Source organism: Phytophthora sojae (genome assembly GCF_000149755.1).
Source record: "Phytophthora sojae unplaced genomic scaffold PHYSOscaffold_8, whole genome shotgun sequence".
Taxonomy (NCBI): domain Eukaryota; phylum Oomycota; class Peronosporomycetes; order Peronosporales; family Peronosporaceae; genus Phytophthora; species Phytophthora sojae.
In genome coordinates, this window is record NW_009258122.1 from 1,762,679 (window position 1) to 1,782,754 (window position 20,076).

Consider the following 20,076-nt stretch of genomic DNA (forward strand, 5'->3'; position numbering starts at 1 on the left):
TACGCGCTGACGCGGCTGCAGCCCACCCGCCGACGTCCGCGAATTGAACCGAACTTGACGAGCTCGAGCCACTTGTGGAAATCTTCGGGAGGGTCTCGCGACGCACGAACAGCATCGCATCTCCATCAGGCGTGATTTGATCCAGGTTCACCACAAGAACTTCCCACTTTTTCTTGACGGTCAGCGTGTACAAGGCCCACTCTCCACGCTTGATCTGTAGATCGAGCAGACCGACTTCCATCCTGAACGGCCCCGTGAAGTGCTCGATGTACGCCACACCCGGTCGAAGAACCTGACAAAGTGCTTGGGCCGAGGTGGTTGGAGGGTCAAATGCAAACGCTTCGTCGCAGACACAAGCAGGCAGCGAGTTTCCTGTCACTTGACACACGCCATTCCCATAGCACTCGGACGTGCTTTGTAGAGGATTCACTCCGATCGACACCGACGCAATGGACTCGTTAGTTGAGGACACACTAGCTTCATCGGGCGAGCCTGTCCACAGCGTCGCATCGGTGCATGTCCCCAAGTCCTGGCAGTCGGGTCCGCAGTTTGAAATGCTGCAGTCGTCACCACTCCAGTAGCGATCGCAAGTGCAAACACCGGGGATATTCCTACCGCAAGTACCGTGGTCCGAACACGTAACACCACGGCATTTATCCGTCTCAACGCGGAAGTTGACAGTAGTAGATTCAGTTGAAAAGCCCAACAGCGACAGGTAAAAGTATCCTGGAGCTCCTTGGGTGTAGGCCTCGGTCGGTTTGCTGCAAATGCGTGAAGACGAGTTGATTCCTCGCGGGAAGACTCCCAGTGTCCCACATAAATTGATCTCGTCAGTCATTCCAGCTTCGTTGGTGCTAGCGAAGAGAATACTGCTAGCTGTCATCGCAGTAGGATACATTTCATCAAAAGACCCGTACAGATCCACGTCTTGTGCGCTTCCAGACGGATAGTCGACGATGAACGTGACATCGTAAGTGCTTGCATCCAATGAGAACTTGAAAAACTGGTACTCTTTTGCCTGGACCAACACGCTTAGACCAGCTTCAGGGAGTAGCGCCACCACTGGGGCAGTAGCTGTAGAGCAGTCTACGCCCGAGTACCCTGAAGAACATGTGCATGCACCAGACTCGCAGCTGCACTCTCCATGAGCGCCGCAAGATGAGCTTGTGCATCCTGGTACGCACTCGCAAGCATCTCCCGAGAATCCATTCTGACACGTGCATGCGCCGGTTTCGGCATCACAGGCTCCATTGCCAGAACATTGCGAGGAATTTTTGCCATCATCGACCATGGGGCAGAGCAGATCTGAGCAGCTAAGGCCTGTATATCCAGAAGCACAAACACACTGCCCCGAGCTGCGGTTACATTCACCGCGGGTACTTCCTCCACACTCAACTCCCCTACTGTTAGGACACTCAATACCAGAACAGTCATCCCCCGCAAATCCTGGGAAACACTCGCACGTTCCACTGGAGAGTAGAACACCGTTGCCAGAACATTTATCCTGTAGCAACTGGCAAAGCTGGGCGCTAGGTGGACACACAAGCTTGCCTTTATAGCCATACACCGTTATCTCACCCCCCTCGATCGGACACTGTACTTCCACCCCGCCAATTGATAGTGCAAGGCTTGTGGATGAGCACCCCACTACCTTGTAGCAGGTGGGACGTACTTCAGCTGAATCACTCGATGAACGACTGAGACTGGACTCGAAACATTTGCTTGAAGGCCCGACCTCCTCCATCAAGTTACTCGAGTCAATGAGCGTCGATGTACGGCCAATACCTCGACAGTCACCGTTGTTGTAGCCTCGATAGAACGGGCAGTAATCAGCAAATGTATCGCGGCCTCCGAAATAAGGATCCTCGAAATATTGAAAACCAGCAGGAATACTCGAACTGTAGCTGGCCACGTTGCAGTACCCCTTGACGTTATAGTCAGCCGTGCACCCGCGTTGGGAGCTTTCAGTGCAGATGTATCGGTCGCTCCACTGGGAGCACCTAGATTTTGCCATACCACAGCCTTCATGGTACCCCCACGCAAGCGGTTGAGCTTGATCAAAGCCTGTCACGTCGTACCAGCCGCTATCCGCAAACAGCGCTAGCGTTAGGGCTGAGTACACGGGGTCGTACGAGCTGATGGCACTCATGTACTCGTTCATCACGACACGCTTCTCCCAGTGCGAGCTGAATGAGGAGCTTCCTTCGCCTCCATTCTCCAACTCCAGCCCAGCGTCGACCCAGTCGAAGCAGTTGAAGTGTTGCTTAATTTGCTGCACAACTTGGGGCGTGATGATCTTGCTGACAGTAATTCCTCCCGTGCCTCGAGTCTGGGCGACAACGTTTTCGTACTTCCACAGCGCGCCGTTCCGTGGCTGGCGGAAGTTCACAAACAATCGCTGGGAAAACACCAGAGCGTGGGTCATCTCGTGCAGCGCAGTGCCAATTTGCTCGGTGCGGCTAGCACCAGTTGTGCCCGCTGGGTTCAAGCGTGATGGACTGAAGTTCGCCTGGCCGGAAATGGGGCGGCCGAACTGATCCAGGTTGCAGGGTAGAGCCCACGCTATTACAGACCCCGTTGTAGGACGCGCCGTCACATGCAACAAGTAGTCTGCGTTCTCCACGCCCACCGTGCGGTAGAATTCTGGCATCGAATTAGCGCAGCACGCCCAATCCGTGTCATTCGAGCACGACATCCCCGACACAATCAGGTTTCCAGCTATCCGTTGAACCGACAGTACGCTGCCAAAGTAGTCGGCGATGGTTTTGAGTAGGACAGTTGTGACGAACTCCTTCTTGGCTGGGGTCAGGACATCACCCTGTGAGCAAGTGTAGTCATCATTGTCCACTTGAATGACATCGCCTACTTTCTCACACATGTAGCCTGGATCCCTGTTCATTGCATGCCAACACAAACAGTTTAATTGGGTTATTGCTAAAAAAGTACTAGTCGCCTGCAACTTACGAGTAGAGTTTCGACACGTCAAAGGCGATTCGTAGCGGGTGAAAAGCGGTCGAAGTTGCCGTGGCTGCGAGGTTGCGTTGCGTAAACGCTCGCGAAATGCTAAGCTCGTCAAGAACACTGTCGATGAAATAATCCCGGGCTGGACTCTGAGCTGGAGTTTCATCTTCCACACGGAACTCTTGTGGGGTGACGAGGGAGTCCAGGTCCACTGTGCGCTCAAATTCGTCAACTTTTCTGTCGTGGATGCAGTCGTGGTGGTGATGCTGGTGTTGCACTTCAATCGATGTGGCTGGGGTGGCAAACAACATCAAGTTGATCACGATAACGTAAAATAGCAGACGCTGCCAAAGCATTCGCTGCCAGGCTACCACTGACAAATGCGCGATTCTCCTTGACCAACATGATGACTTCGTTTGCATTATCGAATCTGCTCAAGCACTGCAATCACTTTGTGCGCCGAAGAAGCATAGAGAGAGAAGGCATCGCGGAAGTTTCAGCGCTTGCATATCGACGAAAACCGTCGGTAAAAATAATGAGCGCGGCGGTTATTCAACGCATCAGTGCCGCTAGTGGATGTTCGTACTAATGCTGTCGTCCACCCAGCGAATACAGTTCCCTTCGGCATCCCCCGAAAACAATTGCCGCTGCTCTGGGCCCAGCGTGATGGCCGTCACCTTGGCACGATGGTCTAGAAGCAGCTTGAGGATGAATAGCTGGCAGGAAGGCACCACCTGCTTGCGTGCGCTTGACGACGCTCCTTGATTTTGAATCGATACGGGTGCGTTGGCCCCTTCATTTCGCCTTGAACTGCTGGGGGAGCTGCAGAACATTCCCGGAGTAACGGGAGCCTGGTTGTGTGGTGTCGAGGAAGCTGCCGGCTCGACTTCCAGGCTCTCCTTGCTTTGACGAGCGATGTCCGACGGGTACCGCAGCCCCCAAAGCGCGATTGCTCCGTTCGTGTGCCCGGTGACAGCGACGACTCCATTCTGCCACGCTTCACATCGCGTTGATATTGTGCACGTCTGAGCACATGGTGCACTGCAGTTAGATGCGTGATCAAGCAAGAAATCTGGCGAAGTTACTTACAATGGCTTGGAGGCCGAATGCAGACGAGCTCGAAGCTGCAAGAAGATCGCCATTGATACTCCAAAGCCGTACTTCGGAGTTTGTGGCGGTTAGCACGTTTCCATTCGCGCTGTTGATGGAGACGTGGGTGACTGTAGCCGAGTGGCCAGCCAGCTCCTGTAGCAAGGCGCGCGTCCGCAGATCCCACAGCAACACGCTGCGGTCTGCAGACGAGCTTGCAATTAAGTTGAACTCCTGGAAACAAGGTTCGCAACAATGTTAGCTCTAGATCAAACACAACACTAATAAGCACAGCCTACAATAGCAACTCACCTTGTTAATGGCAACACACAGTACAGCGTCGGTGTGTCCGATGAACTTTGCCATTTGTCTGAACACTCGCCGCCCATCCGCCGCCTTTGAGCACTCGATCAGGTTCACAACTGCGTCTTGGCCTCCCGTGACTAGTAATACCCCGTCGTCAGAAATGGCGGCGCAGTTGACAGCATCCTGATGTGCCCCCTCAATGACAGCGAGAACCTTGTTGGCTTCGCGGTATCGACTAGCGCCGGAGCTTTGTTGATGGATTCGCAGCTTCATAACTCCGCTGTTGTTCCCCCAATCCAGATACTTCGCGAACCGCGGTGGCATAAAGGTGCATCCAACGCCTTGACATTGCATCTTGTCGTGAGCAAATCTCACATCGCCTATAGCGGCTCCATTGACTTGTACTGCGACAACGGAGTGCTTCTTGAGGAAAACGTAGTCCTTCCCAATCGCGACCAGGGCGGGTGCCAAAGGTGTGTGCCATTTAACGTAGGTTTCGATCGCACTCAGTGTGATTCCGTCGTATTGGTGTCCCGCGGAGGGATTCATAGCCGGTATTGACAGAGCATCCGATACCGGTACATTTGTCGAGGGTTGCAGCGTCGGTACTTTGCGCTGGGGATGGGGACTAGAAAAGATTCGCGATGGCGTCTGACCGAAATTTTCGATCTGTGCAAGCGTCGCAGCGCGCATTACAGGGTCTTCGATCTGCTCAATATCCACAGTTCCTTCGTAGGTAAAATGCATGAAAACATTTTGGGCATCCACTGCTGCTCGTCCGGTTTGTTTGACTCCAAACACAAGATCAATCCATTCGGGTAGATGCTCCGATACATACTTCGACTCCAGTGCTCGACGGTTCAGTCTTACGAATTCACGCGGATCTCCGTGTGCCCAAGCAGGCAAAACCACATGGCACACTTCCTCTCCGCTCTGTGTAGTGCCGAACCTGCAGTTGTTGGCGTTGTAGAGAAACTCGGGTAGATAGAAAAACTCCGGAATGAGCTCGCGCACGTCCTGTAGATTCTCTCTGGAAGCTGACATCCATGACGATGGAATGCTACGAAATAGGCGATCTGGATGGTCAAAGACGCCTCCCTGTAATTCCAACGCTAGAGCTGTGAATGGCTCTAGTCGAATGAGGTAGTTGATCACGTAGGCGGAGCACGAATAGTGAGTTCCATAGTGAAACGCGGGTGTCTCCATGGATCCGTCCGCGTCCATGTCCTGGTTTAAAGCCGCGTATCGTTCACAAAACTGAGCTGCGCGAGTCTCACCAATTGCCCCCATGGGTTTGGATAAATCTCGAAAAGTGTCTCGCGCGTTCAAATCTAGAAACTCGCTCGAGTAGTCTGCGATCACCCAGGGGAAAACCGGATACTGCGTGATGTCATTGAAGCTCCGTCCTGCCAAAGTGTTCAAGTGGATAAGGTACTCAAAGTTAGAGATCGATCCACGCAACCACCGCTTTGTCACCGCCTGACGTATTCGCTTGATCGATGGTGCCAAAGCCCCCGTGCGAAGAACAGGACTCCAGAAGATGCTGTTGACCAGCGGCATTTGAAAGAGTAGCTTGACAACTTCCTCGCGATCAACAAGCGTCTCTAACTGGAGGAAATACGTAGAGCCGAATGTATCAAAGAGCTCAATACCGACGGGGCGCAGTTGATACTTGATTCGGCAGAACTGCTTTACATTCGAGTATTTGATGCTCCAACGGGAAGACGTGGCTAATGGTGTTGAACATGGCCCACGACCAGGCTCTCCAGGTTGTAGAGTTGCGTCCAGCATTGGTACAACGGTGAAGAACTGCTCTCCGCCTGCTTTGGGCTGGCCAAATGGCACACCCAGATCGTTCAGCGCCGCTCGCAAGAGCCTTTTAGTCGTTTTCCTCCTCCCACCTGCGGGAGTATTTGTAGATTTACCAACCTCCAAGCTAAAACCTTGTGCTGCATTACTGGATGCATCTCCCGTCCTGTAATTCACACTCTGGCTGTTGTAAAGCTTTGTATAGCCACCGACAAAGTACAACCCAAGCCGGGAAATCACCAATAGACCTGGAATCTTGCCCATACCCACGATGTGCGCCGCACTGAAACTTTTAATCGGGGGATAGTCGTCTCGGTGAATAAAGCGAGCAATGGATCCATACACGGCATCGCTGGAGGTATCAACCTCCTTTCCGGCATGACTTAGTTCCGACTTTGGTGATGTAGGCTCCAGAGGCGAAAGCTCTGGTGTGATACGTACGTTGTTATCACCCTCAATTAAGTTATCCTCCGCAGTAGGGGTTGAAGCATCATTCAAGGTAACTTCGCCATCGGAGTCACCACTTCCTCCGTCATCCAACGGAATGTTAGAGACTAGTGACGTATCCTCGTCGACCTCATCTTCTGATCCTTCGCGCTCCGCCCCCACTTGGTCGTCGGGGTGGATGCCAACGGGTACTGACCGAAGACTTTGGTGTTGTACCGCACAGAGCGCGTATTGGGTGGCCTCCACATCCGCTGCGTCAAAGAGTGCAAATGGCAGAGCGGCCGCATCTGTCTTCTCCTCTGCGTCACTGATGATGCGACCAATCTCCGTAATCAGGGAGGGTGATATTCCCATGCTTTGTTTGCTGCCACCTTCTTCCTCACCCCCCAAAAATGAGTTGTACACTTTCCGAGCCATCGCCACGACCTCATCTGGGCCAGATGTTTTGTCGGTTGTATTGGCATCTCCGATATCTGCAAAAATACTGCGGGTAGAGTCCATTTTGCACTGGGCTAAAATGTGTCGAAGGCTTAGAGCGTCGTTGTATCTACTCGTACTCCGCCTGTAAACAACCTCACGGAAAACTTCCACAGCATCGTGGAATTCCAGGCTTCGCTTGAATGGTTCGTTGTCGATAGTTGCTGGATTAGCGTCAACCGCAGTCTGCTGGTCAGCCTTAGGTTTTAGCAGGGTTTCATTTTGTGCACTCTCTTCTGAGACGTAGTCCCGTACAAGTCGCACTCGCATTCGCTGTGGACCCTCAGTAGTATCCAGACAGTAGCCAACTGCCCTTTGTTGGAACACACTTTGTTGATCCTGCGATTTGATCTCTGCTCCACCTCCACAGTCACCAAGTTGCCATTTTCCGGTCTGCCAAATATTCCGTGTGTAGGCAAGACGAGTTGACATGTCACGCCATCGAGATAACCCGTCGCTCATAGCATCCAGCGCGCTATCTCGAAGACTTGAGAATTTAACGAGAGCCTTCTTTGCAATCAAGTCACGCCGCTCCAGCTCATTTTCATCGGCGAAATTGTTCACGATTCCGACGCTTCTGATATCGATTCGTACCGGAAAGTCGGTTTCAAGACTTAGGTTCTGGGCGCCCGCTCTACCAGACTCCATCCGGAGGCAAATACACGACTGAAGAACTTCAAGACCATGTCGATAAATCGTTTCCGTTCTTGCAATTATGAGATCGACCAGCAGCGCATGATTCTCGGCAAGCCAAAGCTGAAATTGACACCAGATTTCTTGGTTTATCGATATCTCCGAGGTTTCCGTTCCAGTATGTGAGGTGTCTCCATCTTCATCGGGCGTATGCAGCGCGTATAGTAGTCGATCAAATCCGCCGTGAAACACATCGACAGCAGCCTCTTTCTTCGTTGATGTTATTGTGTGCAGGAGCGACGTACGCGGTTCGGCAATTAGTAGCTCCTTCAACACATTAAAGCGCCGATCAATGATGAACTGCCAGAGGACAATTGCGGCATGGCGCGCCATGTTCGAATCATTCATCAACATTCGGAACAAGAGGGCTGCTAAAGAGAGGATAAAGGTACGATCTGACTCGGCGCCGAGACCGAACTCCTTGTGAGCATTTGCGCTAAGACTTCGGATTCGGTGCATCCGGCGAGGACGGCCTCCTGCCGACAATACGTTAGTGGATTCAGCACCGCCGCTAGCCTCATTTGTGGTACTTCGGGTTAGAATACCACATTCAATCAGGCCGTCCCAGCTAGGTTGTTGCAGCAAAATGTGTTTGTTTTGTAGCAATAACGTCAAAAATGGGGCTGACGGGACGACATCTCGATGAGCACCACCAAGCTCATTCAACACAACCATCTGGGTACAGTAAATGAACGATCCGTAAAAGAACTGTTGCTCATCAACACCAACCGTTTCCGCAATGACCGGAAGCGAGCACTTTTCGCAGCAATCCAGCAAAAACACCAGTATCTCCTCGCCAATGCATGGCGCTATTTGTGATCCAGAAGTCTCTGTACCTGTGATGTGATGGTTATCGATATCCGCCATATACCGAGACAGCGCCACGCACACGGTGCAGATATTCTTCATGGAACCCAAGGTAATGTTACTCGTCAGAGCCTGCTCTTGTTGAATAATATGTTCCAATAGCTTTAACCAGCAACGTTGGCCACCCGCTTGTGACAGGGGTGGTCCTCCTTGCTTTGCGATTATGTCTTCAAGGGTTTCCAGCGCCAGCATCATCAGCGATCCAAACTCATCACCTCCGTATAGTGCTCGGATCATTATAACTCGAAGAAGATACAAACACGCGTCACCAATGGACTCTGTTGCAGTCGTCTCGGTATTCTCAAGCTGTACACCACTTGCCAATCGTTGCAGAATATCCTCCAAACGGTTTATTAGTGTTTCTTTGTTCTCGGAGCATTTTTCCAAACTCCCGATCGCAGTTACACCAATTTTATCCTCGCGAGAGCTCAGTAGGCACTGCACTAAGACTCGAAAAATCGTGCCACTGGACTGGCACACTCCAGCAAAGAACGAGGGGCTTGTTTCCACCCGAAAGGCGATTTTGCCCAGCACGACCACACTTATCTCTCTTGCGACCTTGGTGTCGCCTTGGTTATTTTTCAGAAGTAGCTCGCCAATTATATCCCATACCTGATCAGCACACTTGTTGGCGGGGTGCGGCACGGAAACTTGCTCTGTAGCTGAGAGCGTGTCAAGATCATGGTAATTGGTATCCCGGATAGGGATGCAGGAAATATACGCCAGCAAAGGAATGTACGCACAGTAGTCACTGCTATACTTTCCCAATACTCGCTTCAGCTTGGATGCCAATACAAAGTTGCTAAGCAAATGTTCCGCAAAAGCGGGGTGGTCTTGTGCGAGCGACAGTAAAACACGAATCGCTAGCAATGCCTCTGTAGATACCCAGCAACCGCTGTCGGCATCTTGGTCAATAACATCTAGGAGTATGTTTGCAAACCCATCCACAGGATAATACGAGAAAAAGCTTTTGCCGAGCTTGGAAGAGTTTTCGGCGGGTGGGGAGCTCAATAATACTGCATCCTGGTTACCACCATTCTCGACACGCCTTTCTTCTCGCTTTTTCGTGCCAGAAATTGGCCCTTCAAGATTTAGAATCGATTCGACGATAGTATTAGAAATTCGTTGTGCAGTATGTTCAGCCGTGTTATCTGATTCCACGACCTTCTCACCATTTCGCGAGTCGTTCTCAATTTCATGCAGTATAAATTGAAGTAGAATCGCGCGAATAGGATTGTTTCTAGCGTGCATCTCCATACTTGCCATCGAGAGAAGCACGATTTCACTGATACCACGAAAGTCATCCACGTGATTTTCCACGCGCAAAAATGCTCGAAGTAGAGATAGCACATACTGCAAGATGGCCTCAAACATCGGTTCAACAAACTTGGGAAAACACCATCGCATCTCAAGTGCAATAGATTGGCTCATTTGACACTTCTCATTGCCGAGATCCGATAAGTAAGTCAGAATCCACTGGAAAAGTCCTGATCTTCGTAACTGGCGAGCATTGAATAATGCATTCGGGTTCTTCAATACGACCAAATCCATCAACAGTGATACGAGCTGGCACTGTAGGTGCTCTGGCAATTTCTTGCGTAACTCAACATTCAGGACTACTTGTGCAAGAGCGGTTGCGTCCACAATCGTCGGATGTGCTAACTGCCTCCCGGTAGTCGTTTCGGAGTTGGCATAAAGCACTAAGTTTCCTGCAACCGCTAGCCGTACGATTGATGTGAGCATTTTCTCATCGATCAAGTCTACACGTGTACACAGGATCACAGAAATAAGGTTGTAACCATTGCAGCCAATACACTCGGCTAAGCAAGCCGTGTTTCGACGTAACACGTCAACCAGCATCTCAAACACGATTCTGAAGTCACATTGCCGTCGCGCATTATCAAGCAGTGGGAAAATGACTTGGCAAATTCCTCCCACGGAAGGCAGAGACCGAGCTAAATCCAGGCGGGACGATAGCGCGGTGTTGATGTAGTGCACTTGAGTGTGCGCCAGAACTGGTGTGCTTGATCGATCACTGCACGATGTATTCAGTGAAAAAAGAATAGAGTCTTCCGGGAGCTTGCAATTACCGAGAAGAATCTCAATCTCAACGCCAAATGAGCTTGGATCACAACCATAGCTGACGAAACTTCGAAACGCTGCCACCTTGTTGGACTCCTTTCGTGAAATTCCGCCAGCTGCTCCAGCCGCTATCCTCAATCCTTCAGTTAGCTCTTCCTTTTTTGCGATCACCGACTCCGCAATTAAGGCAGCACCGGTCGTAACCGCATCAGCCGTCATAATCTCGCGCCACTGTCGCTGACATGCCTGCCCCAACTTAGTGAGTTGTAAGCGTCGTGTGAATTGGGCAACTTCGATCCCGCGGTCAGCTGCACGGGCCAAATATGAACTGGCAAGCGCCTCTGGCCAATCTCCCACAGAGCGGTAAGAGTTACCACTAAACTCTTGGGTGAACGTTGGCCCAAGAGAGAACATACCTGCTATTGTTTTGCTTGGTAGCACTTCATCTGAGAGCCACGCTGGTCCAATTTTCCACGATAACGCCGAGTGGGGACTACAAACTTGCGCGTCGCTTCCAACAAATGCTTGAAAAGATCCCGCCGATGGAGCTGAAGGAAAGTTGAGTTTCTTTGTTGACACTTCTTGGCCATCGATGTACATCGTGATCAAAGAGCTCCCAACCACCGCTCTTCGGTGAGTAAAAGCGAAGTGATGCCAATCACGCGGCCGTTCTGACCCGCCTCTAGTACACCCATCACCAGGATCAACGATGTTGTGAGGTGGGCTAGTAGGGCGAAGGTCATCAATTGCCACAGCGTCAAATACAATGGAAGTACGCTTCGGATTCGGATTCATGGTGGGACCCGTGGTGGCAGAGCCCGTGTGAAAACGAAGGAAACCAGTAGAATGCTCGAAGAAAACGCGCACAAAACAAGCCGAGGATTCCAGCGAATATATCGAGAGAATACAAGCTGATCCCTCCTCTTTGTCCCTGACCATGTTGCCCTGCCGGCTGGGTTCAGGTACATTTCCGTTACTTGAATAACCGAATGAACTTAGCAGAGAGTCGCTTGAGGCGAAATTCGAATCCATGCTGGTTTCACTTTGCACAGCGCTATTGCTCAAGTTTCCGGACAGCTCCATTGCTCGCCACCACATCGTCATACTGTCGTCATCTGCGCAAGTCGCTCGAAAAAGAGTCGTGTCAACCCGAAATGACCATTCTAATGGTCCTGATCGCGTAACGTGTCTAATGACCAGCACAGCGGTGGGCTCCACATTCTGAGCGGCACATTCCCCCGACGTGAATAGCTTCAACGTTCTATTCACCAATACGCCATACGCATCAACAGGATCCACATTCTCTCCATCTCGCGTCACACGGAGGTTACCTTCACAAAGGGTAACAGACATTGTAGAGCTGACAGAGTCGATGGGCTTCTCTAGATCAGCCACCTTGTCTGATTGGGTGTCGGCTACTGCCAGTGCTGGGAATCGTAGCCAGCAAGAAAACGAATATCCCGATGATGGAGGCCACACCCGGTCGGCGCTATTTACAATGTGCACATATCTTCCAGTCAGTTCCACTCCCTGAGGCTTTCCCACTGAAACATGCCGAATTGCCTCGTTTCTCAATACATCTCGTAACAGCAACAGCCCGGCTTCTGGGTTTTCACAGGTCGGTGAAGACTCTTCAAGTGGATGGCGCTGGGGTCTCAAGAGTATTGGCATCGTCTTGCCTACTAGTCTGAAGAAGTCGTGCAAACAAGGAACAGCAAGGGATTCTTCAATCACAACTGTTACAATCCACCTTGTCAACAGCGGGTGCAGTGGATCATCCACTTTCATAACCTTCGACACAATGTCCGGATCACACATCCACCGAAACACTCCAGCACGTACCACACGGACAACTTGCTCACTCTTAGATAGAGTAGCAGTATTATCAGGCGACTCGAGCATCGAGAGCAACTTCTCCATCGTCTTAACCGCTTCGCTTGTAGGTAAAACCGGTAGAAGACGGAAAATTATCTGGGCAGCTTCACCATTGTGCATTGATTTATGCAGACTGTCGCCGGAGATCAGGTCGAAAACTCGATTCAAGACTTCTTCTCGTTTGGAGGTTTCAAGAACACCCGATGTGAGTATACAGCTTGCAACCGTCGAATAACCATAGATTGATCTGAAATACTCGGCGTTGTAGTGGCCGCCATGCCGCGAATCAAGCGTGACACTTAGCACCTTTAACACCAGTTCCATCATATGGAACGCGTGCCCATGGGAATCACTGCTAGCGAAATCAAATGAAGATAGCAGCGCAACCAATATTTCATAGCCCTGACACGCCTTCAATAAAGGAGATACTTCAAGTCCGCCAGCACCGAGCATTTCAACCAAAATGTACAGCACTAGGATTTGTCGCCATACAGCCCCACGAAATCGTTGGAGAGACTCCAGAATACAACTCAAATCCGATTCTACTCCAGCTCGTAGCAGTGATACACTTGACGTGTCGATCTCGTCGATGGCAAGACCGGGATGACTTTGTAAGTTTCCTGCCAGTTCCGCAAACGCCGCCATGACAGAAAACTGGTTCTCACTTAAATGGAATTCATCTGTCACGTCAAACGGAGTGGCCAAAATATCACCCGCTATCATGACATCAGTTATCACATAGAGTGATTGGTGCGCTCGCATCTCTCGAAACCGGAGACACTCGTGCACGTTGTTTCTAAGCATCAAGCACAGCATCCTGCCATACATTTCGAGATTAGGCTTGAGTGCAGTCATAAGTTCATGTATCTTGGATGTTTCCGTGAGTGGCACTTCATTGAAGCACGTAGCAATCTGGTCTAGCCACAGATATATTCCACGGTCCATCAACCCAAATCCACTCAGCTTTTGCTTGTACACGTCAGATTCGCAATCCCGTAACACTTTGATTAAACACTCACACATCAGCGTTGAAAGCGTTGAGGTCGACCCCTCTCCAAATGCACTCATCACCAATTCTGAAGAGATTGGTCTTGACGAGGACATCGAACTTTCAGCGCTCGTCGAGTTGACCAAATGTAGAGTTGGCTGAGAACTGAGCGGGCTACACGCGACCAGAAGTCCGCATACGATGGATAATATTTCGTGAGCGAGGGAATCTTCGGGTTGAGCAGCACAACAAACATACTCAACGATACGTAGAATAATAACTTGTGCATCGTAAAACGTTGTCAGCGGCAACTTCATCAGCAGTAACGCCAGCGTTCGCGTCCTGGGCTCGAGAAATGCGAAATTGTCATAGTCACTTGTGTATATGTGCAAAACCTGAGTGAGTAATTGGAGAACAAGATGTTCATCTCGACGTTGCTTATCGGAACTAAGCACATCTTGCCCGGTCACGTACTTAAGCAGCAGGTCTCTCATCGCGGCGAAAGCATGCTCATTTCGAGCTCCAAACATACTTTCGACAACTCGTTCTGCTCCATCGGAAGTCTCGGTCGAACATACTCCAAGGGGTATCAGAGCAGTGAGCATGTCGAGAAAAGCAGGGATTTCGTCCTCAGTGCAAGTGTCCAGCAAGCGCAGTAGCAACGTATACCCACCAGAGGTCTGGAATTCATCTAGGAGCACCAGCGTAAAGCGGAACGTTTTTCCCAGGACATAGAGTATGGATTTAATGCCCACTCGAACATCGTAAGAAGATAAACAGAATGACTCGACCATAGTTGGAGACTCTGTATCTTTGCGGCACTGTGGTTCTTGACGTGGCAGAGCAAAGGGAGACGACAACGGCGTTGAAGCATCTCCACGGTCAATTGATCCTCCCATATTTCGCGTCAGCCCAAGCGCCTCACTAACCGCAGCAGCCGCTGCTTCTGCTGACGAGTGATCATTGCCATTCACGGAAGGACCATGCATGAATTTATCTGGCAGCTTTCTTGCGTAAATCTCCAAGACTCGCACTGCCGTATCAGCCGTAGTAGCAGTCGCGAGGGTATAATTAGTCATCAATCCGACCGTCTTGACAACAACGTTGCAGTCCATCAAATACCACGCCAGCGCGGCGCTAAAATTGCGATCAGGAACCACCATCAACGCCCGACTGCACCCGTCACGAATAAAAATCGCAGCTGGTGGATACTCCTCTGCTGTAAGAGCAATCATGTTGGGTAATTCGCACCGATAGGTTTCCATCAACGTTCCATTCGAGGCGATTGACACGACGCAATTCATCAGAAGCTCGAGTGACGGAACAATGGAGGCAAATATGCCAGTTTCCTCTTCTTCAGAAGTAGTAGGCACATCCATGCCTGAATCACAGCCCTCTCCTTCACGATGAGGTTCCTTGATCCCAGCACCTCCACCACTTTTCACCATGCTGGCCAGCTCCTCCTTCATCGCGAGAACGCGCATCTTAGCCACAAAATCCAACACAAGCGATGGGAACGCAGTCTGCTCGCACAATGCGACCCCCACTGAGGACGAGAAGTAACTCTTCAGCAGCTCCAGCGTCATTTCACCTGAAATAGCCAAACGAACGAACACGCAGCACCCAGGTCAGCACTTCTTTACCCTGTCTTAACCGGCATCTTCAGATCACAGACATGACTGCTGCTGTAGCTTGTCCACCGCTTGGGTCACAAACTCTCGAAACTTGTTCAACTCTTCGTCCGGCTCTTCCCCCTCCAGCAGCTTCGCTATCCTGCGTCCAGAGCTCGGCGTCAGCCTCTACCCACCCGTTAATTTAATAACACCTTCCTCCTGCTCCTCCCACTTACGCTGCTTTCACGTGCGCAGCTACCCCACGAATGGCCGCATCCACATGGCGCAGCACCTCCTGCACGTATAACGTTAAATATAACGTTATAAATGAATTATTCTTGCACATATTTAGTAATTATATGTGTACAGACTTGATCGGCGGCGGCCGGGGGCTGCGCAGACGCAGCCGAGGGCAGCAGGAACGCGCCCCAGCGCTTGGAGGATGGAGCAGACGCCTCTGCTTCGACTGTACGAGGCGTCCCCGCCGCCCGCGGACTCTCGACGGACGGGGAGCGCGCGAAGATGCCGCCCAGGAGCCTCTTCATGTGTTGCTGGATGGTCGCGAGTGCGGAACTGAAGTTGAAGGTGCTGGGTGGTGTTGCTCACACGAGTTTGGTGTGCGGTACCTGGATGTATCCATGCCAGCCACAGACATGGCTGATTTATTTGGCTGCCATTGCACTGCACCTGCACTTTTGCACTTTGCAGGTCGGACGGAGTGTATCAACGCGACCCACACGCAACTCCAGTCGTGACTACTGTAATGGCGGACGAGACGGAGGTGGAGACGGTCACGCGCATCCAGGCCGTCGACATCCGGGACTTGTACCCGGAGCTGGCACCGGAAGACGCGACCTCGCGCGTGTGTCTGCTGTGCGGCGCCAAGCTCAAGGACAAGACGCACAACCTCACGCGGCATCTGGAGCGACACCACGCCGGGGCGCTCCTGCAGCTGCTGGAGCAGCGCAACCAGGCGTCGCCCAGTGTTTTGGCCACCAGGACCAGGCGCGCGCAGCAGGAGAAGACAGCGGCGGCCGCGGCCAGGCAGTCCGCGGGGCCAGTGGAGGACGCTCTGCTCAAGGCTGGAGACGCCAAGCTGGCGCTGGCGAGATGGCTTGCCCAGGAGCAGCTACCCGTCGACCTGATCGAGAAATCCGGCTTCCGCGAGTTCATCGAGGCGCTGAATGGGCAGTTCAGCCCGCCCAAGCAGGAGGAGCTCCGCCAGCTGCTGGAGACGCTGGTGGCGGGGCAGCACGACACGAAGCTGTTGGTCGACAGCAACGGCGCGATCACGGACGTTCGAGGTGGTGACAACCTGGCATCAGCTGTGGAGATGATGGCGCTGCGAGCGACATGTCGATGCAGTGAGGACTCCCCGATGGTGACATACAGTCGAGTTGCGTGCGACATCGTCGAAAATGGAGAAGCCAAAGTGCGGGTCTTGAGAGCAGCCGCGTCGCTCTTCGATGCGCAGACTTGTCGTGGCAGCGTGCTAGGCAAGAACGGAGTGCTCGGTAGGTCTTTCGTCGGGGTCGTCACTGAGTTGCAGACCCAACCGTCCGATGTCAGTGTGGCAGGAGCTAATCCAGTCCAGTTGCACACCAAGGTCGTGGCGTCGCCGTACATCACTTCAGCGCCAGATACCCCACTGAAGCAGGAACAGAACCACCAGCCAAACGACGCAGGGGCTTCTCTCCAGAGCAGCAGCCGCAGTTCCTCCTGTCTCGGCGTTAGTGCGTCCAGCGGCGCGCTCGCCGACTACATCGTGCTGCCAGTCTCCAATCTGTGCGCGGTGCCGCCCGCCGTGCCTGACGACTTGGCTCTTCTAGCAGACGATGTTGCTGTCGTCCTCTCGATCGTCAGCGAGTTGCAGCGGCGGCACGTGACCAACGTCGCCATTTTGTCTGACGGCCCGTCGACGATCCTCTCCTCCTTGTTGACGCGATACCTGCACCAAGATCTGCAAGCCCCCGCCCAAAACCTGCACGTCTTCTCCACGTCGACAACAGGCAGCTCCGCGTGGTCCCCGCACGCCTCCTACACCTCTCTAGATATTTATCAGCCGGCAGCCGTAGCTCACGTGCTCTCGCAGCAGACCGAGCTGGCGCTGGAAGCCGTCGTGGACCTCATCGGCTTCGAGGCCTCCGCTGAGTTGGCCACGTCGCTGGTGCAGTCCATGGGCTGCGTCGTGCTCGTGGACCGCTCGAGGCTGGAGCTGCATTCGCGCGCCAGCGTCGCCATGGACATGAACGCCGTCGTGGTGCGCGAGCTGGAGGTCGTGAGCGTGCCCGACTGTCGCAGCTACTTACGCGCCGCGCTCGAGTACCTGGCGGCACAGGCTCAGAGTCAGCAGAGCGCCACCGAGTTGCGCGCGTTCCTGCTGGACGGCGTGGCGCTCTCGCAGGCGCTGCCCGAGCTCCAGACGATCGCGGAGCACGCCGTCACCGAGCGGTATCTTCAAGTGGTCCCGTAGCAACAGCGACAGTGTACAAAAAATGAACGGCCATGACGAGTGATGGAAGCGATGGAAGTGCGCTACACGTTCGACTCGTCGTAAGTTAACTTCCTCCGGGTCTTTGACAAAGCATCGCGTATTTTGTCACGGCATGTAGTATGCATCAGTTGGGGCTGCTTGGCAATGTCTGCGCTGCGCGGCTTACAGACGCGAGCGGAAGCGCTTGAACGAGTCCTGCAGCCCTTCGCCGCTCTTGACGGCGGCCGCGACCTTGTTGTCCTGCTCTTCGATGACTTCCGCCTTGGCAGCGACCTCCGCCGCGCGCTCGACAGGCACGACAATGACCCCGTTGATGTCGCCGCGGACGATGTCGCCGCTCCGCACGACGCACTCTCCCACCACGACGGGGCAGTTGACGTCCACGACCGTCGTGGCGCCCTGCTGCCCGTGCACCGACGTGCCCTTCGAGAAGGCTGGAAAGCCCATCGAACATAGCTCCTGCACGTCGCGTACGCGTCCGTCCGTCACGACGCCAGCCGCGCCGCGGGCCTTGGAGGCCGTCGCCAACAGGCCGCCGAAGACACCCGACGTGCTACCGCTGGGCGCGCTAATAACGATGACCTGGCCCCGCTCGGTCTTGTCCACGTAGTGGGACGGCAGCTTCTTGACGGCGGGGCCCGTGGCAGGCACCACTTGCACTGTGAAGGCCGATCCGCAGATCTCCGTTGTTAGAGGGGCGTCGAAGCCGCGCACGAGGCTCACGTCCACGAGGTGGCCCTGGATCTTGAGCTTCGCCATGGCGTCCGCGATCGCGCACAAGGAGAGCTTGGCCAGGCGCTGCTGCGCGTCCGGGTTTGAAGGCGAGGGGGTCGTCATGGCTTCCGAGAGAGCTTCGTGCGCTCGCTCGTATCGCCCGTCAGTCGGGGACACACGGCAGGTTTTCGATTGCGTTTTAGGAACCCTCGGTGTTGAAGAGAGCAATCAGGTTAGACGGGGATTCTCTGAGCAACTTGAGCGTCAAGTGGAGCTGCTCGAGCTGGGCACTAGTAGATAGTCTAAAGCAAACGAGATCACAAGTAGGCTTGAAAACGCACTTCCATGTTTGCTGCCTCCTCGGAACGCTGTGAGACGTAGGGCGTCAACAAGCCCGCTGCCTAATGCTTCGATTCCTCGTTTTCTTCCTCTCCTTCTTGATCGCGCCTTGGTGGACAGTTCCACAGTCCTCCAGGGCGCGGATCCAGCGCCGGTACCACCGTTCCCGAGAGGTCCTTCACCACACAGAGCTGGGCCACAGGCAGCACCCTTGTCAGCTCCTCCAACCGGAAGATTTTTAAATGGATCTTATTCAGAACAGGTCTTGGATTTGGTCAGAGCGTACTTTTTCTATGATCTCGTGATTGGATCACATTTGCCATCTTTCGGCAATCCTACCGGTACCTCACTACACGAGTTTACGGGTGAGCAAAGCACCCTCGAGAGATTTCAAGTTCTACCCGCCCAACACGTCATGCACTGAGCCTCCTCCCCATCCATGCCACCAACTACAACACCTTCTCGCGACGAGCCGGGCCGACAACAGAAGCTCAACGCGAGCGGTGCTCTAGCGTCTACTACGGCCTGCCAGCGGTGGCTAGCGAGGAGATGACCCACTGCCTCGCCGCATGCAAGCTCCTGAGCAGAGGCATGGACTCCTGCTACTCCGCGTCGGTGCTCCAGCGCAGCGTTGCTGTATTGTCCGCTACGACGGCCACGGCGTTACATACTGTGACAACGGGGATGGACAACAAGAACGCCAAGTCCAGACGGATGTCGGCGTGCCCACGCCCACGCTCCGCCCCAGACCCGACCTCCAACTGATGGTGTCAAGCCTGCCCCACGCTACGAGCTCGTGGAAGTGGACACATGAACAGCGGCATGGTGCAGTTTGTTACGTCTAACAGCGGTGCCGAGAAGACCTTCCAGCTGTTCGTCATGCGCCAGGACAAGGAGACCTGCATTGGAGGTGGCGAGGTGGGCGAGCCTGGCGAAGCGCAGCAGACTGAGGAAAGGATCAGGGGTGCAGGAGTCGGTGGATCAAGCTCTTCAAACCGAGACGAAAGCTGCGGCGGAGCCGGACCCTTGTGCGACTAAGGTTTCCTCAATGGCCGAAGCTCTGGCGCACGCACTAGAGTCCACAGAAGCGAAGGTGCCTAAGGACGTCGAAGCTGCCGAGGTTGCCCTAAAGAAGGTGCCTGAGGTGTGGGTGGGGCGACGGAGCAGCCGACACTGTCAAGACTCTGGTACAGTGCAGGCTACATCGACATCAAGTTGAGCCCAGTGCGCAACTCACCGCGTGCGCTACAATGAAGGAGCTAGGCAACCTCGGATCCATGGCGCCCTGCAGACCTTGCAAGGGCACATTGGGGGTGCACCAT

General features: G+C 53.3%; 6 protein-coding genes across 6 annotated transcripts; 1 reads left to right on the top strand and 5 right to left on the bottom strand.

Moving 5' to 3' along the window:
- Nucleotides 1-479: 479 nt before the first annotated feature.
- On the bottom strand, nucleotides 480-2,695 carry PHYSODRAFT_317898 (hypothetical protein; the record flags this gene model as incomplete). Its single annotated transcript, XM_009535343.1, has 2 exons — nucleotides 480-529; nucleotides 601-2,695. The coding sequence occupies 2 exons, from the start codon at nucleotides 2,693-2,695 to the stop codon at nucleotides 480-482; spliced, it is 2,145 nt and encodes a 714-aa protein (XP_009533638.1).
- An 835-nt stretch (nucleotides 2,696-3,530) lies between these two features.
- Nucleotides 3,531-6,429, bottom strand: PHYSODRAFT_518726 (hypothetical protein; the record flags this gene model as incomplete). The annotated part of the gene is made up of 4 exons (XM_009535344.1): nucleotides 3,531-3,986; nucleotides 4,051-4,284; nucleotides 4,363-6,257; nucleotides 6,375-6,429. The coding sequence occupies 4 exons, from the start codon at nucleotides 6,427-6,429 to the stop codon at nucleotides 3,531-3,533; spliced, it is 2,640 nt and encodes an 879-aa protein (XP_009533639.1).
- A 3,111-nt stretch (nucleotides 6,430-9,540) lies between these two features.
- PHYSODRAFT_518356 (hypothetical protein) lies at nucleotides 9,541-11,670 on the bottom strand (the record flags this gene model as incomplete). The annotated part of the gene is made up of 2 exons (XM_009535345.1): nucleotides 9,541-9,701; nucleotides 9,822-11,670. Coding segments are annotated over 2 exons (2,010 nt in total), but the record flags the coding sequence as incomplete, so codon positions are not given.
- A 2,115-nt stretch (nucleotides 11,671-13,785) lies between these two features.
- On the bottom strand, nucleotides 13,786-14,859 carry PHYSODRAFT_452303 (hypothetical protein; the record flags this gene model as incomplete). Its single annotated transcript, XM_009535346.1, has 2 exons — nucleotides 13,786-14,399; nucleotides 14,475-14,859. Coding segments are annotated over 2 exons (999 nt in total), but the record flags the coding sequence as incomplete, so codon positions are not given.
- Nucleotides 14,860-15,970: 1,111 nt separating this feature from the next.
- Nucleotides 15,971-17,680, top strand: PHYSODRAFT_519811 (hypothetical protein; the record flags this gene model as incomplete). Its single annotated transcript, XM_009535347.1, has 3 exons — nucleotides 15,971-16,447; nucleotides 16,541-16,738; nucleotides 16,907-17,680. The coding sequence occupies 3 exons, from the start codon at nucleotides 15,971-15,973 to the stop codon at nucleotides 17,678-17,680; spliced, it is 1,449 nt and encodes a 482-aa protein (XP_009533642.1).
- A 183-nt stretch (nucleotides 17,681-17,863) lies between these two features.
- On the bottom strand, nucleotides 17,864-18,538 carry PHYSODRAFT_518790 (hypothetical protein; the record flags this gene model as incomplete). Its single annotated transcript, XM_009535348.1, has 1 exon — nucleotides 17,864-18,538. One exon carries the CDS (start codon nucleotides 18,536-18,538, stop codon nucleotides 17,864-17,866), a length of 675 nt encoding a protein of 224 aa, XP_009533643.1.
- Between the last annotated feature and the right edge of the window lie 1,538 nt (nucleotides 18,539-20,076).